Source organism: Microtus oregoni, unplaced genomic scaffold (genome assembly GCF_018167655.1).
Source record: "Microtus oregoni isolate MIOR12 unplaced genomic scaffold, Mior012 000005F_ref0000423, whole genome shotgun sequence".
Classification (NCBI taxonomy): Eukaryota; Metazoa; Chordata; class Mammalia; order Rodentia; family Cricetidae; genus Microtus; species Microtus oregoni.
The window spans coordinates 39,185,858-39,208,606 of NW_024543064.1; the positions used below are offsets into that span (position 1 = coordinate 39,185,858).

A 22,749-nucleotide genomic window follows, 5' to 3' on the forward strand; every position below is an offset into this window, starting at 1 on the left:
CTAGGGTTAAAGGCGTGCAGCTAGACATTTACATTTTAATGTCACAAAATCATCTTTATGGAGAGAGTACGACCATAGTATGACTGTTTTCCATAGTGGCTATACCACTAACACTCTCTATTCCTGTCTTGCCACTCAACCTATGTAATGGCATTTTTCATTTCCAATTCTGTACTGTTATCTCTACAAGTATATTTTATTTTTATATTTGTTTTCTCCTTGTTAACTTCGTATTTTCATTTAAAACCTTGGGCAAATTCATAGCATGTATAATAGCTGTTTGAAGTTCACACTTGCTGATTCCATTATCAAAGTCTTCTGTGCACAAGACTTCTGACTGGTCTGTCCTGACGATGGGTCGGACTGTCTTCCTTGTCATATGTCTAATAACTTTGGACTGGATATTAGACTAGGCTTCACCACTGACCTTGAGCTTTATTTTTAAGCTTTAACACATGGAATTCAAGAGGTCTTCAATATTGAGCTAATCTATTAATTCCACTAAAGTGTAACTCTTGATGGGATCTGCTGAAAGCCAGCTGTATTCACTGGGGCAAATGCTATGGTTGGTAGGCACTCACAACTGTCTGCAGTTCTTTCTCCTGGCAGCTCTTCTTTCCTGGGCCTTTGGAACATCACTCAATGAATGCACCTTGTGGCTGAAGACTTGGAAAACTCTACAGAAACTTTTTTGGCTAGAATTCTTACAAATTTAGCTATTGGAACTCAGAAGTTTCCTAGAAGAATAATGCAAGACTATCCCAGAACTAATTTGTTCCTTCTTTAAAGGCTTCAACCACCTGCGCTGAGATGCCTCACACCTGAAGCTTCTGCGGTGGCAAACACCAGTAGGTAACCTCAGGACTTAGGAAGCTGAGGTGGGGGGGGGGGGGGGGGGGGGAGAGCACAGCTTAAAGCCAGACTGAGCTACATATGAAACAACAAAACAAAACAGCCCTGAGAAACAGTTGTTTCTTATTTTACCCTTCTATTTGTTTGCACAAGAAGAAAATTCTCAGAGCAGTTACAACTTCATAGGAAGAAGAAACACTAGCAGGCCTGAGACTTTAATAAACTAAAATAAAGACTCCCGGAATTTGATGTAAGTGCCTATGAAGTTCCTTTTGGGAGCTTGTTTCTTTGTACTCTATTGACTTAGGAAATGTTTTCATTGAGTATGCTCACTATACTACTAACTTCATGCTCTACTCTGTACAGGATGGAATCAATTTCACAACTTTTCTTGCCTTTTAAAGCCAAACTTTTTCATTCTTCCTTTCTTTTTCTGCTTTCATTTTTTTTCTTCCTTCTTCTGTTTAGCTTTTGTCCGTGTTATTTGGGGAAAAAAACCCTGTATGTTGACAGGGGCAATAAACTCCCGAAGCTACTTATTCTCACTACCATTCAGAAGCAACATTATCCATGACCTTGCCAAATAAAGCAAAGTCAATGAAAATGTCCAAAGATTGCCTGAATCCAGCTGCCCTCAGACAGGTTAACAAAGTAATTTAAACAGCATAAGATGACCCTGAAGCTACTCAAAGAATGCTTTTGAATCTGAGTGTACAAGTGATATAAAGACGATGTTTACTCAAGGGAAAGGGACGTAATGTTTGTTGAATACCTACTAAATGCCAGATATTACACCAGAAGTTGAAAAACTGTAAAGGGTCTTATAGTAGATATTTTAGGTTCTTTGAGCCTCAAGTTTTTTTTTTCTTGTTGTTGTTGTTGCAACTACATCCCTGCTAACATAGTAGGAAAGTAATTATATACAATGTATAAATAAATGGCATGGGCATGTCCTACTAAAACATTACTGACAAAAATAGATGGTAGAACAATTTAGGCTGACAGTCCTAACTGCCAACCTCTGCATTGTATCACGTGCGTCTTTTACATTAGATATATACATATATGTAACTAATCGGTCCTATAAAAATGACTGCATTATACTAGGGCACTGTGGAAGACACCAACATTTTCAGCACTTTGGAGGCTGAATCAGACGTTCATAAAGTCAAAGTAAGACTAAGCTGAAGAAGATCCTATTTTAGAATACAAAGCAAGGAAACCTGGAACCTCCACATTATGTGACAGAATGTACTAAACCACTGAATCTTCACAATAGACTTTCAAAAATGTGTATATTGCCACCACTTTGTAGATGATAAATTACCTTATACAACTTATCCAAATAATAGCAATGTTGAAATTCAATGAACTCAGATTGGTTTGCTCACTTGTGTTTTGATTCATTAATGTATACTTTCTTCCACCTCTCTCTCACACCATTTAATCTTGGCCTGCATGGAAAAACAAACCTGGATGGAAAGTTGTCAGAACAAATGAATGCCAGCATAAAAACTGTACATAAAAGAAGACATTAGATTGCTGTTGAAGAGAAGTTAAGATAAGCTGAATCTCATTCCGTGATATACTTCAGAAATATCCTTACAGAAATGGATTAGGGTGGCTGCAGAGAAGCTTATAAATTTCCTTAGCGAAAGTGGTAAATACATGGAGGCTGGAGGAGTCTGCACTGGAACAGAGCTTCTGTGAGAAATGGGCAAAGGCACCTGCTCAAAAATATGGCTGTAACTTGACACCTACAAGGAAGAAACTGCAGAAGAAAATAGTCCCTATAAGAAAGATCAAACCAAGGGGCATTCCCTCATGCAGATTTTTGTTTTCACCATTATATTAAAAAGGTGTGTGAGCTGATGTGTGTGTGGGGGGGGGAGAGATTTTGCTTTGTTTTTATAGAGATACCAGTGTACTGGATTTGCTTGGGTTATCTTGAATTACTACTGTGAAAATGCTTAAAGAGTTGTTTCCTGACACCCCAACCCCCAACACACAAGCCCGCTAATCTCTGATTCTAAACTGTAATTTAGACAATGATAGAACTATGGAGGCTCACTAGTAATAACAAAAAAGAAAAGTATTAAAATAAAATTAAAACTGCATGTCTCACACCAGTTAGAATGGCTAAGATCAAAAACACTGATGGATAGCTGATACTAGAGAGGATGCAGAGTAGGAGAACACTCCTCCACTGCTGATGGGAGTACATACTTGTATGGCCACTTTGGAAATCAGTATGGTGGTTTCTCAGAAAATTGGGAATCATTCTACCTCAAGACCCAGCAATACCACACTTGGCCATATACCTAAAGGATATACAATACCACAAGGACATTTGCTCAACTGTGTTCATAGCAGCATTATTTGTAATAGTCAGAATCTGGAAACAACCTAGATGCCCCTTAACCAAAGAATGGATAAAGAAAATGTGGTACATTTACACAATGGAGTACTCTTCAGCGGTAAAATACAATTACATCTTGAAATCTGCAGGCAAACGGATGGAACTAGAAAAAAACAACCCAAACCCAGAACAACAAACACAGTATGTACTCACTCATAAGTGGATATCAGATATAAAATAAAGCATTACCAGCCTATAGTTCATGACCCCAGAGAAGCTAGGTAAGAAGAAGAACCCTAAAAGAGACATGCATGGATCCCCCAGGGAAGTGAAGTAGACGAGATCTCCTGAGAAAACTAGAAGTGGAGGCGGGGAGGACAGGGGAGAACATGAGGGAACGGGATGGTTGAGATGGGGAAAGGAGGGAGAGGGAGAACAAGGAAAGAGATATCTTGATTGAGGGAACCATTATGTGGCTAGCAAGAAACCTGGCATTAGGAAAATTCCCAGTAATCCACAAGGATGACCCCAGCTAAGACACTGAGCAATGGTGGAAAGGGTGCCTGAACTGACCTTCCCCATAATCCGATTGATGACTACCTTAACTGTCATCACAGAACCTTCATCCAGCAAGGTTGGAAGCAGATGTAGAGATCCACAGCTGGGCACTGGGCTGAGCTCCCAGAGTACAGTCAAAGAGAGAGAGATGAGCAATATTATGAGCAAAGGGGTCAAGATCATGATGGGGATACTCACAGAAACAGCTGACCTGAGCTAGTGAGAGCTCACTGACTCTGGACTCACAGGACCAAGTTAGGCCCTCAGAATATACTTGTGCAGCTTGAGTAGTCTGTGGGACCAATGGCAGTGAGACCAGGACTTGTCCCTGGTGCTTGATCTGGGTTTTTGAAATCCATTCTCTTTGGAGGGATGCCTTGCTCAGTCTAGATAAAGGAGAGAAGGCCTTGGTCCTGCCTCAAAGTGATATGCCAGACTTTGCTGACTTCCCAAGGGAAGCCTTACCCTTTTGGGGGAGGGGGGGAAAGCGGAAAACTGGGATTGGTATGTAAAATGAGAAAAGATTGTTTTAAAAAAGGAATTAGGAAAAAATGAAGAGAAAATATATATAATAAAAAGGAAAATAAATTTTACTATCAAATTGAAAAAAACTACATGATTCTCCTGCTTTATAAGCATTACTTTAAATGAACATATTGCATTATAATTACGTATCTATGCATCGCTCATAGTGTTCAACTTATTTCTACTCTATGGAAGCCAACAGTGCCACCGCTCATGTGTTAGATGAGATTTCACCTACTTGCACCTCCTTGTCTCGCTGCATGAAAACATCCCCTGACTGCTGAAGCTCTGGACACCTCTTTCCCTGTTGACAGAGTGTAAAGGAAACTAAAAGAGTTGTGGACAACATAAAGGCTCTCATGCCCCATTAGAACATAGCTATAAGCAAAGAAATGTTTTAAGTCTGAAGAGATGGCAACGATGTTGTGAGGAATCGCTGATGTCACATATAGCTGGAAAACAGCAGAAGACTGAAGTCTATCAGGTTCTGAGGTCCTTTATAGTACAGGAATCTAATTACACAAAGTCTATTCCTTTTCCTGTTTTCTAAGTCAAAAAAATAATGACAACTGTACAGAAGAAAACACTTTCTTTGTTGCTCCCAAGTGATTTTTATATAGTATAAAACATAAATGAAGTGTTATAAAATAACCCTTACATTCCTAAAGAGAAAAAGAAAAGCTATCTACATGTAAACTGTTATGCTACTTATTCATTTTCAATGTTTAGCTTAATTTACAATTTAAGTTTATAACGTTTTCCATCACCCCGAACTGATTAGTTTTTTGATCTGTGGTATCCCCATAAATTCATGGAGGAAGCCACTCTATGTATGCTCTTATATAATCAAAGCCACATAAAAAAAAAAAATCCTGCAACTGAGCAGCCAAAGTATAAAGTTCACTTTTAGTGACCTCTGTAGTCCATCTTCTCTAGCCTGGCAGTGAGAAGCCAAGTATTCAGGTACCCGCCACTGAAGGCTAAGCTCTCCTAACTATTATGGCTACTGTCCTGAAAAGAAATTAGTTCTATTTCTGTTGGTAACACATTTCAGACTGTTTACACAGCTGACATTTCTCAGCTGTCCTCAATTCATGCCCTAAGCTGTGAGGACTAGCTTGTTTTGTAGCAGATGCCTCCACTTAAGTGTTTTCAGTAAGTATAAAAACAACAACACCTGCAACAAAATAAATTACTTGCAAAGCACTAGCATTACATGTTTTCAAGGTCCCAATGAAACAAATTTTCTAAGATTTGGCTAGACTCTCTCCAAAACCATAGTTACGACTTTTTGGCCTCAACTCAAGCACTGGAGCTAGAAGATGTGCTGTGGCACTAGTTAAAAACCGCCGCCTGGCCCTACATATCTTCGTTGTGTCAAATCATGCAGTTCAAGGCACATCCTGCCAATGTGGCAACATTTGCTCTGGGGAAGTGTGGGCAGGCACCACTTCACAGGTCTTGGGAAAAGGTGCAAATATGAATAATGAGGCGACAGGATGAAGCTTACTGGGGATTCCCTCTCCTGCTTGCTGTGACTCATACAGCACCAGGTAGTGTTACAGTTTTGGACACACTCAGCTTAGTCTGCTTCTTGTAGCTTCCTCAAGAAATGGAATCACATTGCAACTCTTTGCTAAAAGTAAAATCTTACACAAATATTAAAACATGGGTCTCATAAAATACTGTATCAAACTAAGTCAATAAATTAGGGCATATAATGTATAAGGTACTTTAGTACAGAGGAATAGGTCCTATTTTACTTACTTTTCCTGTTATTTTTGAGTTTGTACATTATCAGCTTATTTCTTGGTTTCTGCAACTGTGGTGTCAAAACCATTTTTATCTAAAATTAGAGCATGTAGATCTACTCTTAAGCCTGTGCAGCCTTGCATTTTAAAAATTTCCCCATCATCTTCTGATGGGGGGAGAGTCTTCTGTTTTATGTTAATTTCATTGGTTAAATAAAGAGACTGCCTTGGCCCTTTAATAGGACATAAAATTAGGTAGGCGGAGTAAACAGAACAGAATGCTGGGAGAAAAAAGCTGAGTCAGACGGTCATCATGATTCTCCCACTCCAGAAAGACGCAGGTTAAGATCTTTCCTGGTAAGCCACCTCATGGGCAACACAGATTATTAGAAATGGGTTAGCTCAATATGTAAGAGCTAGCCAATAAGAGGCTGGAACTAATGGGCCAGGCAGTGTTTAAAAGAATACAGTTTCCGTGTAATTATTTCAGGTATAAAGCTAGCCGTGCGGGCGGCTGGGTGGCGGGACATAGCCCCGCCGCTCCTATTTCAACAATCTTCTGTCTTTATTGTCACTTTAGTCACTTACTACTGACTTTAAATTATAGTAAATTTCAAATATATCAACCATGTATATCACTCAGATTCAATACTGCCCAATAGATGGATAATCTGGATCGCGTCTACTCTCACGCATTCCTGGCCCCACAGGTAATTTTGTAGCAAAGTGCAGATAGTCTTTCATATGCTCATATCAGTCAATCCTTGTCTATCATATTGAGCTATTGCTGATGTCTTTCCTGTCTACTGTAAGACACTCAGTTTAAATATGTTATCATTAATCTTCATAAAAATGGTGGAAAGTGGCCAAGCTTTAGAGAATTCTAGTGATGTGCTTGGATCTTAAATTATGTACTTTTTGGTCGTATTTATGTCTTATAATGAGTTTTAAACAACACTAAGAACATTTCTATTTTTTTGTGTGTGTCTTCTTAGATCCTAACACGAAAAAAAAAAAAACAATCAAATGAGAAACTCCAAAATAAGCAAACAAAATTTACCAAAAAGCCAACAACTACAGTCTTTTTTTTTTTTTTGGCAGTAGCCAGTGATCAATAATTCTAGTATTATACTATTATAAAAGTGATAGCAAAGAGTCCTACTGTTTTCTAAATCTTTTTTAAATTTTTGAAACCCAAGCATTTTCCCAAAGGCACACAGTTTATAACTAGACTTAAATAGCATCTTCATCAATAAACTGTCTTAGAATTATTTTATCTTCCAAAAAGAATTTTTTAAATGTTAGGTAGCATTGACAGAAGAATAGAAATTGGCCAGACAGTTGTAGTACTTATTAGAAAAATATGAGGAGCTAATTCAATTCTTAGCTACAACCATGAGTTTAGTATTACACAGTGTTTGCAAAGGCCTTGATTCTTTTTAGCATTGTTTATCTTTAAAAATTAGATTTTAACTTAGAATTCCTGAAACATTCTCCTATTTGCATTTTAAAATCTTATGGTCTAGAGAGATTACTTAGTGGTCATGAGCACTTCCTGTTCTTCCAGAGGACTGGAGTTCAATTCCCAGCACCCACAGAGGATATGACACCCCCTTTCTGTAAGCCACCACCAACAGACACATATAAAAAAAAATAAAAATAAAAAGTGACTGATTCTAATGACATATTGCTATACCAAGAAGAGGACATGCATCATGAAGCCCTCGTCAGACAAGCTACTACTTGGAGTAGATGGTAATTAGCATTGAGACACAGCTGGACAATGAGCAGAGCTTGAGATGCTTTGGAGCACTCAGCCCTAATGAGAATGTCTGCATCACGCTCCTACCTTCAAGACTCAGGAATCTATGCAAAAGAGGGAACCAAATTATTACATGAGCCAGAAGTGGTGGACAACCTCGAGGGAAAAAGTTATACAAGAGGACTGATGTGCATACAAACTCATGGACTTTGACTACTACCTGGTGCGCAAATCTAAGTCAAACAAAATCCTAGTATTGAGAAGGAAAAGTGGGCACAAACTCATACCCATAGCTAAGTTATTTGAAATCAGCTGGTAGGAGGGGAAAAATCAGTTTTCTCCAACGGAGTGAAAATGGATCTATCAACCAACTCCATTATGGGCCTTATGTTCAGGAAGATCTAGCCAACACGAATCAGACTTCAATATATTGCATGAAATTCTCTAAAGATAAATAAAAAGTTTTGGACAAGCAAAACCAACCCCAAAACAAGGCAGTTATCTGTTTAGAACAGGTAAGTTAGTAAATATGGGGAGAGATCGAACAAAACTTCAAGTCAGTAGACTTCTTGTGATGAAAAGATTTCTTCTTTAGGAAAGGAGTTAATTATTAAAAATTGGCAGAGATGGAAAAGGTTTCCAAATTTATAATAGAAAGTATTTAAAAAATGATATTACTGTCAGATAACACTAATTTTTAAAATTTTTATGGTAATAAATATATTTATTTATTATATTAAAGATTTGTGCTATTTGTGTCAAGTATAAAAAGGAGAAATTCTTTTGAATTTAATAAATTTTAAAGCTACAGACCCTTCACATAATACACATGCATACATGAGTATGTATATAAATGTACGTATGTATGCATTTGATTTTGAAAAATCTATAATATAGGAATTTTTTTCACCTTGAACATCTTATTAATATTAACCACATATATTCTCAAAGAAAAATTTATGTCAAATCAAGGAATACTATATTCTTGACACTGATACCTATCATTACCAAAATATTACTGTGCTTGGCTTATGACATTTGTTCTATAAATCCGTTCAAATTATTACAATTTTTCAAAATTTTTGACATGATGTGATGTAAATAAAAAGTTCTTTCAGTGGAAAATTCAAGAGCATTTGATTCCGTTTCAAACAGCCAACTATATTGAAAAGGGAGGCTATAAACTGGGCAGGAACTTACTGAGTCATCAGTGGCAGAAGCTGGCCAGCCCTCCCATAACTGATGTCGAACAGGTATACTCGTAAGGTCATAAACATTTCTCTTTACCTAGAAAAAGAAAGTAATAGAATTACAACAGGATTTTGACATTATTTTAACCATGGTAGCTTTAATTCATTTAACATAAAACATGTTTTATATTTTCTTTTAGCTTCAAAACAATAATTTAGACTACAAGTCAGAAAAATTTTACAAAAGGCTAAAAATACAATAAAAGCCAGAGCAAAATTTCAATGAAGGCTAGGTGAAGTAGTATTTCAAAAAATAACTTTCTTTTGATAATGATTGATTTTGGGGGGTATATGCACAGTGTGTAGATGGCTATGTGCATGTGAGGAAGGGTGCACTCAGAAGCCCAGAGGCATGGGAGTCTCTAAGCTGGAGTTATAAGAAGTTAGCTAGGGTCTCTGCAAGGGCAGTGCACACTCTCAAGCTGAGTTCTCATCACTGCTGACTTTAGGTAATCGTGCACTGAAACCTGACTACATCTATATATGCTTCTAAGTAATTTAATCTGAAAACTTTATGATTCAAACAAAAAAGTACACTTCAAGTTTTTATTTATGAGAAGAAAGTGAATTTTGGTTAAAATGGAGTAAGGAACGTAATTTTTAATTTGAAAGGCACAGAACAATATAAAGCAGGTTAGATGATTTCTTTGACATCACCCCAAATTAAAAGCTAAGCTGAGGTTTCTATTAATATATTTTAGCCTGTCCTAAAGACAAAATAATTGACTTAGTGAGATCTTGTCTCAAAACAAGCAAACAAACAAAAATAAATAAATAGAAACAACACTAAAATTTTTGCCTACCAGCAATATTCTACCTTTCACTTTAAGGGGAGAAGAGTTAAATCATCAAAACAAGGCTGTGGGGAGTTCAACTACCTATGTGCTGTCCAGTGACTTAGGAAGGGTCATACCTTGCAGGGGGTGCTGGCCAAAACCTGCAACTGCTGTATTCCATTGCAAGGCAGGAGGAACTCCAGCAAGAGACCAGCTTGAACAATTTAGAAGGACTCTGCAAAGCTTAATCCCCCAAAGGATCATATCTTTCTTTAATTTCTTAGCATTTTTCTAAAAAACATATAGGAATTTTATTTCATTCTTCATTTACAATTACGATAATTTGCTAATTATAATAATGAAGAGACAGTCCATCTGATAGTATACTCTTCATCCAGGCTGATTTTGAGATATTGCGCTATCTTTTAACGTTTTAATATGGCTGCTCAACAAGCAGCACTCAAGCAAGCTTCTAAAGGGCAGAACTGGAGAGTGCCATGCTGTTTAGCTACAGCATTTTGCTATCATCATCATCATCGTATCTTTATTACACACTAACAGATCTAAGTTATCCTTCCAGTGAAACAGAGATATGCACAAACTAAGGGGAAAAATAAACATGGAATTCAATCTATTTTTATCTTTAACATACACCTGTGGGAGAAAAGAATCAGTTAACTGAGATCTGAAGCACTTGGGACACAGTTTGACACCCCCCCCCCACACACACACACACTCAATTGAAACAGGCAGTTTTTCTCCACAGCTAATATGCAGCATTTTTCTTACAGCTGCCACATCAAGTTTGGAAATTCTGATTAGTCCTTGCCAATCTGACAACTTGGCCAAAGGCAACTGGACCTGACGTAAGCTGAGTCTATTTAGTTGCACTTATGTATTACTGCTCTTGGGGACAAAGGTGCTTCAATAATCCAAAGCATTACATTCATAAAAAAGACAGAAGAGGAAGCAGGAGGAATCTGTAGACTTCAAGATAAAATTTCTTTCTTTAAACTTATGTTTGGAGTGCCCAAATAAACCAGAGTTCATCAGCTATTTTCAAACAAAAGCAGAAGAAAAATATGTATGTGTTGGAAAGGTGGAGAGGTTACCCCATCATTGGAAACTTACACAAACATAATGGGCACAGAAACAATGATATACTATTATGAAATAAACAGTATTTCATGTTTCCTTACTCATATATAGTTCACTGAACTGAGTGACATTCCTTTGCTGTCTTAAGCCTGAAAAGCAAGTTCTGGCTATGGTGCTATGTTGGTATAAAGCGCAACGCCAGACTGATGTGCTGAACAAAAGTGATCAAAGTTAAATTCATGTTAGCCATTGCACAAGTATTTGGCTTCATTGTCCTTCCAAGAAAGACATCTGTTAAGCTACTTGTCGTAGAATAAACTAGTTAAAGCAGAGAGAACTTAGCTGCGAGAGTACCATGTAAAGGATATTAGGCTAAAGTTTGATTATTCCAAAGCAAAGGCTATATTCAAAAAGTACTCTCAGATTGTGACAAAAACATCTTATGCTAAACTACAATCATTAAATAGCAATTTAAGTGAAAACAAATTGGCTTTTCAGAATTAAGTTCATGCTGTAAGCATAGGCAGACTTTACCATTACAAAACAAAGTGGTAAGACACCAAAAAAAACTCCACTGTCTTTACTGATGTGTATTCAATTAAAGTTTAAATCACAATTGTGCAGGAAAGGAAAAATTAACAAGTACCCAAAGCAAATGTACCAGAAATTATTTTTAAGTAGTCTTTGAGGAATTTGAATGACAAAAAACAACTGTGTATATAATGATGCAGATGAATTTGAAGTTCCTATGAAGCAGATCAAAGACACACAGTTCTCCTCTGGGAGGGAGACTAAAGAGAAAAGAAGTGGGGAGAAACAAGGGGGGGGGCAAGAATAAGGGATAGGGATGATAGAACAGTAAAAGAAAACGGAAGAAAAAAGATAGAAATGGCCTGAGGTGAGAAAAAAGAAGAAAGAAAATAACTAAGGGATGTGAGTGTCTGAGAAAGGAGAAGGAAGACACGGAGTTGGTACACTGCAGCCGACATCCTCAGCTGGTGATACTGTGCCATTTCTGATGCAGTTTCATCTTTACAGACTTTTAAGTTCCAGTTGAGTAAGAACAAGTGACACTTTACTGGATAACATTTCCTAAGGGACTTTTTGTCTGACTTATTTTCTTTGATTAGCAGTGGCTCAAAATCAGGCTGAACCTTCAAAATCCTTTCAATTCCTGCTTTGTGTTAAGCTATATATCGATGAGATTTTTGGCTGCTAAGCCATGCAAATGCCTCATTTAGTTCTGAATGAATACAATAAGTACTATGGTAGCCAGTTCAACATTAAAACGAATTTGAATTTCAAGTTCTAGATTAACCATAGATTTTTTTTTTTCTGGAATTTGCTTTCTAGATTTTAAGAGAATTTTTCTCCACTACTTCATGAGTATAGGAACACACACACCAGAAAAACTTGAGAAAGTACAGAATATGGTTTTGATTTCTTACTTTCATTGGTGACATGTATTTAAATACTACAATATTTTTTTAAAATGCTAATTTTCTCTACTTCAAAATCATAGTGCCTCAATATTTATGGAGATTATAATATTAAACCTAGTACTGGAAGGACAACATGCTCAATAAAAGTATTCATAAGGACTCATCTTTCCCCCAAGATGAATTTCTTTTAAATTCACTTAATTTTTCAAAGACCTTTTCTTTGAGTGAAATTTCATTAGAACTTCTTAGAGAAAGATTCTTAGGAAAGTTACACTACTAGAATGGTAAACTTTAAAATTTAGACTCAAGTGAAATTAACCTCAAATGAGTTGTTATTAATTATTCCAACTGAAACTAATAGGCCTATAAAGTTTAGTAAACAACACTGTCAGTTATAATAAAGCCACCGCTTGTGAACTAAATACTGATAAAACTATCAAAACTTTTTTCAGGGAATTTTAAATGTCACCCATGTATGTGCTGTAGCGTAAACAAAAGCAGAACTCGAGTTCAAATTCTAACCCCACAGCAACTACTGTGGGCCAAATGATGGGGCCTTTTTGAGATTTAGTTCACTCATCCTTAGATAAGAATAAAACTTGATCATTTCTGCTATTCAATGCTATAAAATCCTAGGAATTCATGAAGATACCAGAGTTAATCCTGGGTGCAGAAAAAGAAGAACTAAATATATGTAGGACAAGGACGTAATGGGGGCGTTTACAACCATTCAGGATCTAGTCTTAATTTTCTAAAATGGAAGAATTAAAAGTAGAGTCAATAAATATAACAGACATCAAAGAGAAAAATACAAGTCCTTATTCTCTTATACTTCAATAAAAACCTATTTTCCCCTCACAAGATGTCATTTTAAAATAAAGCCCATCACACAGTTTTTGAAGTAACTATTCCTTCTCATCAGTGAGATAATGTCCTGGACAGAAAACTACTACCTATGTGTTAACAGTTATAAAGATTTTTTAATTCACTTCACTAAAAAGGTTTGAAATTGGACCCTTTAATTTTTATTTAACACTTAATGTAGGGAAAATATACTTAACTAATAATGTTCAGAAGAGTTTTAAATGGGTTCTGGATTTTCTGAATTAAGATACTAGCGAGCAAACATTATCATCTTTACAAAAAGAATCATGAAATGGCAGGCGTCCAGTGTGATTTTTCTGCCACTGTTACAAGACCCAGCAGAACCAGAGCTTATTCAAATTTGAAATATATGGAACTATGAGCTGCAACAGCATGGAACAAGGAAGTGTTTGCTGTGGTCTATTTAAATCAAAACAAGGCAACAACCAGGCTGAGTCCCAGTTTCCTGGCAATCTCTGATTTTCTGAAAGACTGGGTAGTTAGGAAACCAATCACTGCTGATTCAGAGCGAATGGGCTTTGAACACATACTACATGTCTAATGCCTTTCTTTTTTCTTCTTTTCAACATACTGCACATGCACTGCAGTTGCACATGGATTTGTTTTACTAAGATGCAAGTCTAAAAATCCTTCCTGAACAAAAAAACGTTTGAAACCGGATGGTGCAAGGGGAATGAGAAGGTGGCATCAGTAATCAAATGTTAATTAGCAAGCTTTTCCCCTTCCCCCAGGGCTGGCCTGTGTTAGAGAATTCAAATCAGAAATCAATGCTCCAAGTGTTTAACTATTACTTCTTCTCATTAACCATTAAAAGACCAAGCAATTTTCTCCTCATAAAAACAGTAACTCAAGAATTTCTTTTTCTCAAATACCACCTTTCCAAAAAACAATGAAGAGGCCTATAAAATTCAAGTGCTTTTCAACGAGGCTTGAACAAACTGTATTCTGCACTTTTAAAACATCTTTTGATTCTAAATGAATTCTTCATTTTAACAACTGTACCTTAGTCCTGCTTTTACCATACTTACAAAACATATTTTGCTTCTTCCCTATAAAGGAACAGGGCAGCAGGCATTTTATGAGATTACTGGGATGGTAATGAAAAGAATCAAGTACAGAATCTAGCTTAAACACATATATTTGAAATGGATTTTGGCCATCAGGAAAAACTAATGAAATAAGGTTGGGCATTTCTACTAGATACACGATAATTATACTGAAACATTGGTGAGAATAAAAATATTGTAAAAACTACATTACATGTAAACCAAACTAACTTAAGTTGTAGATTTAAACAAACCTAAGTTTATATCTTTACTTAAAAGTTAAGTCTACATTTAAAGACAAAAGACTTTTTTTCTTAAGTCTTGGTATACCAAGCTGGCTTAGAACTATATAGAACAGGCTGACTTCAAATACTCTGATCCTTCTGCCTCCACTACCAGGTATATACCACAAGAGGCTTATGTGGTGCCATGAAAATAATCCGTGGCTTCATGCATGTTATGCAATCAGTTTACCGACTGAATTACATCCCTAGCTCTCAAAACATAATTCTGAAAGACTTATAAAAATCCATAATAGATGAGAAAACAAACTATACAGCACAAACATTAAAAATTTAGTGAATTAAAAGAGATTCTAGAGAAACTGTGAAGTTGAAAATAATGACATCATAAACAAATGAGGTCAATGACTTTTCTATGACACTATTTCTCAAAGCAGTAGTGATATCAACTTGAAGGAATTAGAGACGCATACTCCTGGGCCCTTCGCATCCCAGTGAGCTGGACACTCTGGGGCCTTGCACGATGCGTCAGAACATGTCCTGAAGTTTAAGAATTAGAGATTTTATATACAGGGTCCTCCAGGCAGCCATACCTCTTTAGTTAACTGATTTCTAAACCTTTCAAAGTCTATGCTTAAGGGGTCCTATCCTTTTTAAGAATGAATAAATTTCTAGAAATGCCGTAAGGTAGGTGGGATTAGATAGCAAACTGCTATCACTGAAATCCCTGAACCTTATAAATTTACTATCCTTCAATAAATTCAGACACTGTGGAAAGTAACAAGTGTTTCCACCTATTTCTGTCTTAGTGAGCTTATGCTAGAAAATGGGTGGTGTATTGCTTATAGTGAATAAAACAGCAGGGACTCAATAAATTCTCTTAAAATTTCCCCCCACATAAAATGAAGAAAATTAATAAGTTTGTACCATCAGAAGAAAAATATCAATTAAGTAAAACCTAGAAATAGCTGCCACAATATAAGAACATTTTCAGGAGTCTCATGTTAGATGACATACATTCTATAAAGTCCCACTGGTTCAATTTTGTTCTGGTCTACTACTGGTAGAGCATGTGTCCAGCATAGGCAAAGCTCTGGGTCAGATCCCCACGAGAACAGAAGGCAACAAAAAAGACAAGACAAAAGACTGTGCATGAACCAGAAAGAACCTGTAAGTCAGAAATGTTTTGATTTTAAATTTTAATTTCAATGGGTAAAACAAGATGTGACAGAAGCAATGCACTGGTTAATTTCAAGGATAGTATACGTGCTACCAAATATGTGGCTGCAAGCACATTCACTTTAGCCTTGACCACCAAACACAAAATTGGCACAACCTAATCCAGAAGATAGCTAAATGAATGAAGTATGCAACGCTAAAGTGACCTGCTGAGAGAAGAGAGCAACTAGTCAGGCAGTTTTAGAGCAGAAGAACTTTCCCCAAACTAAGAGCTCCTGGACACATGGTGGATGTGCTCTCCCCAGCCAGTCTCAGACCTACAGAGCCATCCAGCAGCTTTAGGGACCGTTTCTGCCTCATCATACCAACTGTCTTCTTTCTCATTTATGCTTTCTAGAATAAAATTTCTAAGACTTGGACATCTATCGTCCATACATTTCCCTCTTTGAATTTACAGGAAAAGAAACTGAAGTCACTCACTCAGCGACTATCTCCTATGGCTGTGAGATTCCAGCACCTTAAATACTGAGTTAAAGCCCAGTGAAGTAAGAGAAAAGGGCTCCATCGACTTCAAAGACCCCACTTTTTATTACACTGAAGTAGGGCCCAAGTGTATCCCAAAGGCCAGTAAACCTGTATTGCTTGTTTCTACCAGCAAATCGCGCTAGGGAATCATGATTCCTATTTGTTTTCTTATGGTTTCTGACTGCTTCTGTACTGCCAAGTTAGCAGAGTAGATCCAATATGCTATAATATTTTGAAAATTTTAAAATAATATTATCTCACCCTTTTCATGGGGAAAAAAGCTACTTCTTGATGTAGAAGATAATATTGCTAACTTTTCAAGATGTTAAAAAAAAAAATGGGGGCTACAGCCATAAACATGACATCTATCACCTCCTCCAAAGCTCAGGAAACATTGAGGAATGTGGGGGGGATGGGGTGTGAGAGCCATAGAAGTAGAGGAGAGGTGTGGACATAACAGAGATGCAGCACTCTGGCTCACAGCAGGTATAATTACCTGCAGAATAGCTCAAGACTGGGACTAACAACACACACTGTCATGGAAGGGAGAAGGTTTCACCCCTGCCTGGGAAATTTTCTTCTGTGGTGTAGCCAATGGTATAAAATACTTGTCCCTGCAAAGGACCCTAATGAAACACACTGGTTTAAAAAATCGATTAAAAACAAGATACGAAAAAAGATGAGGGACTAGCTGGAAAGACAAAAGAGCTTAGTGGGAAAGGGAGGGAGACAAAGGATAAGGGAAGCTAGCAAGGAATGAATATGGTGGGAATACATTATACATATGTATGAAAATGTCATGATCAAACTCATTATTATGTGCAATTAATAAATGCTAATATTTTTAAGAGCTAGGGGCTAAGGATACAGCCCAGTTGTAGAGTGCTTGACTACTATACACAATGCCCCACATTTAATTCACAGTACCACAAAAAAAAGAGAAAAAAATAAAAAATAACGTTCTTGTTGCTTACTTAAATATATACATATATGCATACACATATCCATACTCTATTTATTATTCATAGAAAACCATAAAGATATACAACAATTTTATCCTTTCTATGTCATGAGATTATGACTCATTTCATATTTTGTATATTTTTATCTTTTTCACCTTTAATGAAAAGTTTTCAAAATGTTTTTATTCAAAGTAAAGAAACTTGTACCAGAACAACCTGGGTTTTTATTTCAGTAGTCCTGTTAATTACTGGATGTTTCTTAGTATAGAAGTGGGGTAGGAAACTGACCAAGCACTAACAGCAAGAAGTTCCTAGTTTATATTAATGTATCATGCCAACAATAACCTTTACTTGTATTATTTTTTTTGTGTCTGTCCTTTATTGTTCTTTTGATTTTTCCAGTGATTCTCTTATTTTGTAATTTTCTACCAAATAATTTACACACAAGATTTGGTGATACAATGTCATACATATTATACAATACCATTCAAAATTATCCAATTTCAATAAACTTTCTCTACAATGTTGTAAAACAGGTACAGAGGCCAGAGCACTTCATAACCTCTCTTTTTTTATAATTACTATCTGTATTTTACAAATACAGAAACTGAGCTCACATAAAATAATTGATTCAAGCTTCCTCCACTTAGTAGATGTGAGTACAGAGTCTAATGTAGCCCTATAAAACTCTAAGGTTGGAGATTCTTTCATAATTACAATAGATTTCTTAACCTGCATTTTTGTAAAATAAAAGGTTGTGGTAAGTTATTTTAAAATTCTTTCTACCTGACACTTTTATAACTCTAAATAAGAAAATTCTTTCTTATCTTCTTCAAGAGAGAGGGCCTCACTACCTAATCCAGTCGGGCCTGGTCGTCCGTGCTTAGCCTAACTTTGAGAGTACTGGGATTACTGTCATGTACTACCACATAGACACATTTATGAATTTTCTATAGGACCATTCAAACATATGCTAAACAGTGGTCATCAAGTAGTAACAAGTGAGAGTGACCAACTACAGGCAGTCTCCATCACAAAAGTAATAAGCAAACCTTTACACATCTGTCATACTGAACAAGCAATAAAGTAAAGTGGCTGATTCTCAACTCTAGCACTATTAAGTGCTATTTAGAAAGAAAAACTACCAGAGCAAATAGCAACTAGTTATTATTACATAACCGACAGCTGCTTCCAAGAGGTCACAGACACCTGAGAAAGAAACAGCAAGACTGACAATCATCATCATAATCATCGTCAAAATAATTAAACCAAAGCAGAAAAAGAAAAGGATATTAAGATAATACTAAGAAAGCTTTATCATAGGACTGTCAGCAAACTCTAACTCTCTCTTTCTCTCTATCTATCTATCTATCTATCTATCTATCTATCTATCTATCTATCTCTCCATCCCCCATCCCCACCATGGACACTCTTGCCAACTCTTTTTCCATGCTTTTGATTTGACTAAGTGAAATCTTGGAAATTCTGAGAAATTCATAGAAATAGCTATGTTATATTTGCAACCTCTGTTGAGTTCTAAAATGGAATTGCATGGGAAGAGAATGTGGGCAATGCTTTTAAACTACGTGGCACATCTTAATTTTTTTAAATAGAATTGAATTTCTGTTTTATTTCAGGTGAATCAAAGCATATGCTTGTGCTATGTATAGATACAAACAGATTAAGCTACATGCTTAAATAGCCTACATTTAGTTAATACCTAAATTACAATGATAAAAGACTTCAAACCTTCTTAACTAAAGAAGACAGTTGAATAAGTATTTCAAAAAGTTAAATGTTGATTATGCTTTTGGCAAATAACAATTTTTGTAATGTGGGAAAAACAACAACCCCCCCTCCCAAAGAAAACCCTTTCTTACTCTGACAGCATCACACTGAAGCTCAGACATGATGTTTATGTTTGCTTTTCTGTATTCTACTGCCCATCCTAGCCTTTGCTTTCTCTGGGACGTGAAAAAAAGTGGTGGGAACCATCAGCAATAGAACTTAAGTCTATAATCAGGTCCCTAATAATTTTATCTTTTCTTTTTAACAAAAAAATGTAAATAACAAAGACAACAAAGGGACTTAGTGTTGAGGTCTGCCATGAATACTAAAGTGGCCTGGGGGTGTGGTTCATCAAGTGAAAATAAACCATTCAAGTCACCCACATCAAGAAGAAAGTTTGGGAACAACTAGGCCAGTGTTTGCATTTGGAGCTCTGGAGTCAGGAGAGTTGCTTTTCCCTTGACTCTGCTTAACTTGGGCACCAGAGACAACATATTTAATCTCTCCTTTGGGAAATGTAAACCAAGTTTTTCCAAAGAAAAGCCCCCACAATATTTAATAGTGCATTTGATCAGACTTTAAAATTCTAACTTGTCAATTTTCATGATCAAATTTCATAATTATTGTAAGAGAGATGTAAGTTAGAGTAAAGAGATCGTCTTCAGAAAAGTAGCTGCATTGGCCAAGAGCAAAGTTACAAAAGGATAAGGACAAAATTACACACCGAGTTAACTTTGATTGAATGAAACAGAGTTGGAAGCTGGCTCCAAACGCCAAGTGAATGGACACTATAAATGAAAGCTTAATACATGTCAAACTTCAAGGAATGAGGCTGCCAATGCTCAGAAGCTCCAGTTAACTGGCTTTTAATTAAGGCAGTTAAAAATCCTAACCCGAGGGTTTCTCTGTTAAGGCTGAATCAAAAAATGTAGATATAACTTATTTAGAAATAAAATACTAGGAACACTTTAGCATTATCACTTGATGTATTATTAAGATGGGAAAAAATTAACGACATGATTCATTAAATAAGTACACATTCTAAACAAATTGTCTGGTCTCCTGTTTAAAAAAATGACTCCTATTTATTCATTAACAAAGCTATTCCTTAGCTCATCCCTGCCATAACCTGCTCTATTCAAAAACCATATGGGAAAGGACATAAAAAACCGCCACATACCATGGACTTCTGGTATTAGTGCTACACACAGCAAACCCCTATTCATTATTCTACCTCCCTTGTTTAATCTATCATTAAGATTCAGTGACCCTACACTAAATTTAAAGCAGATCCTTCCTTCCTCCCATGCCTAAATTCACATACTTTTCTAGTTGGGGATGCCCTCAAGTATTAACAACTCTACGGGGTTTCTCTAATCTCAGCTCTGAACTATGTCATGCTATAGAACCAAGAAATTGCTGTTTTACATCTCTAACTATGGAAGCTCCATAAAAAATGACCATATAATTTACTTAATAAGATAAAGGAAGAAAATCACAACTTATTATTTTTTCACTGTATATGACAGAAGAGGCACATGGAGACATTGTCAAGCTGTCTTATAAGTATGGCATTACTTCAACCATATCCAGAGTTTTAAATAATGGTGAAATTTTCAGGGGTTGACCATCTTGATAAGTGATAAAGCAAAAAGAAGGGAAGAAATGTTGATGTAAATACATACTTGACAAATACATATGGGAAATGAGACTTTAAAAAAATGTTAGTATTTTAAGGATAAAATCCATTTAAAGTACAAACAAAAAACTCTAATGACAATAGATAGCACAAAGGGTAGAGTTATGTATATGATCGTATACTAAAACTAAGAGAACTTTCTGTGATGACATAAGTCTTTTTAATTGTGCTAACCAAGGAAATGGCCACAAGCCACATGTGGCTACTGAGCACTTGAAATGTGATAGAGGGATATAATTCTTAATTTTTCAAACTTTTTAATTAATTTAAACTTAAATTGCTACTGATGGCAAGTAGCTTTCCTATTGTACTACATATTAAAATGACGTAAGGAAGTAGATCATCTAAGAAAACATAAAATTATATCTGGAAGAGAATGTCACGCTTTACCTCATTTTTATTTCTTTATAGTCTTTGATGTATCTTTAAAAGTATAAATCAGGGGCTGGAGAGATGGCTTGGAGGTTAATAGCACTGGCTGCTCTTCCAGGGGACCCAGGTTCAATTCCCAGCACCCACATGGTGGCTCACAACCATCTACAATGAGATCTGATGCCCTGTTCTTGTCTGTAGGCATACATGCAGGCAGAATACTGTATATATAATAAATAAATTTTTTAAAAAGTATAAATCATATAGCTGAATTATTTTCATAGTGACACCTTTATTGTTCTAATAATGTTAATTTAAGGTATCTAAGAACTATCAATGGGAAACATTTAGCACTCCAAAATTGAAGAGAAATTTGAAAATGAAAATAACTTTGAGCAACAATGAGCTAGACTATGATCATTAAATTAAACAGTGACTTAGGTAACTGCCACATTATTTAGCCTAGCGACTAAGTATTCATCATTTCTTCACTCAAAATAAAAAAAAAATGGTTACCTGAGAATGACTATAGAATAATTTAGATACTACTAAAATAAATGTGTATTCCTGGCAGGATTTTTATTTTACAGCGTTATAATCAAAATATTATTGTAGAACAGGAAAGAGAGCAGAATCCTTAAGATACGCATTGCTAGGCTTAGAAGATACAGAAGGTGTAAGGGATACTATAGTCACCACCAGCCTCAAATTCAAGCCCTGCTTTATTCAGGAAATACTTACTGAACACCTCTTACCTAAGTGCCTTCAGTATAGCAAAGAAAATGCAAGGGTGTTTGAGGAGCAAATCTCTTATAGTCCAATAAGGAACTTAATGTAGTTAGAACAAAAATATGTAAATAGTTGCTTACACTATGCATACACAGGACATAGGATTTTTTTAAATAAATAGGTAAATTTTTAAAAGAAAATGGAGAAAAGTATAAACGGGACAACAAGCAATACTTAAGAATTAGTCTCAAACTTCTGCTTTTGAAGGCAAAATCCATATCAGAGAGCTACCAACTGCCTACAATTCCAGTTCCGAAGGACCCCACACCTCTGGTCTCGAGAAGCACCTGCTCTCATGTGTACACTCCCATACACATACACATAAATTAAAAAACAAACAAATCTTTCGGAAAAAATCTGCCTCCTTACATAAAGTAGATCATCACTTTATTAATCTTAAAAAACACATAAATTAGAAAGGTTACCATATATCAGTAAATTTATTTGTATTTATTAGGAATAATACAGATACTACTGACAAGTGCAAAGAGAATTTACCCCTTGGACTTACAAACTGAACACTCAGTTGCAGCTTTATCAAGCACATTCACTTGAGTGTTAATAATTCATGTGCATTCATTCAGTTGTCCAGCCAGACAACAAACGTGTATTGCATATCTAATGTAAAAAGGGATTAATCTATAATAGTGACTAAGAGACTACTCAGAGTCTCTGCCTTCATGGAGCTTACACTCATTCTGTAAGTGTATATTATTAAGGAAGGACAAGTGGGAGTGGGTGGAGAGAAGCAATTAGAGAGGGAAGTGCTACAAAGGATGGTAATAGGTTCCTTCTAGTTGTTTTCTGTGTAAGATGGGTTGAAATCTTGATAAAATGTACAAAGTAGGCGGAGAAAACATGAAATGCAAAGGACCTGTCAAGTGATTTA

At 36.1% G+C, this 22,749-nt stretch overlaps 1 protein-coding gene across 1 annotated transcript in view; it reads right to left on the reverse strand.

Moving 5' to 3' along the window:
* Positions 1 to 22,749, reverse strand: part of Faf1 (Fas associated factor 1) — a 298,559-nt gene that overhangs the window by 149,682 nt on the left and 126,128 nt on the right. Inside the window, exon 8 of the mRNA XM_041652128.1 lies at positions 9,008 to 9,094. Within this exon, the coding sequence (XP_041508062.1) occupies positions 9,008 to 9,094 (87 nt within the window). The remainder of the gene's footprint in view (positions 1 to 9,007; positions 9,095 to 22,749) is intronic.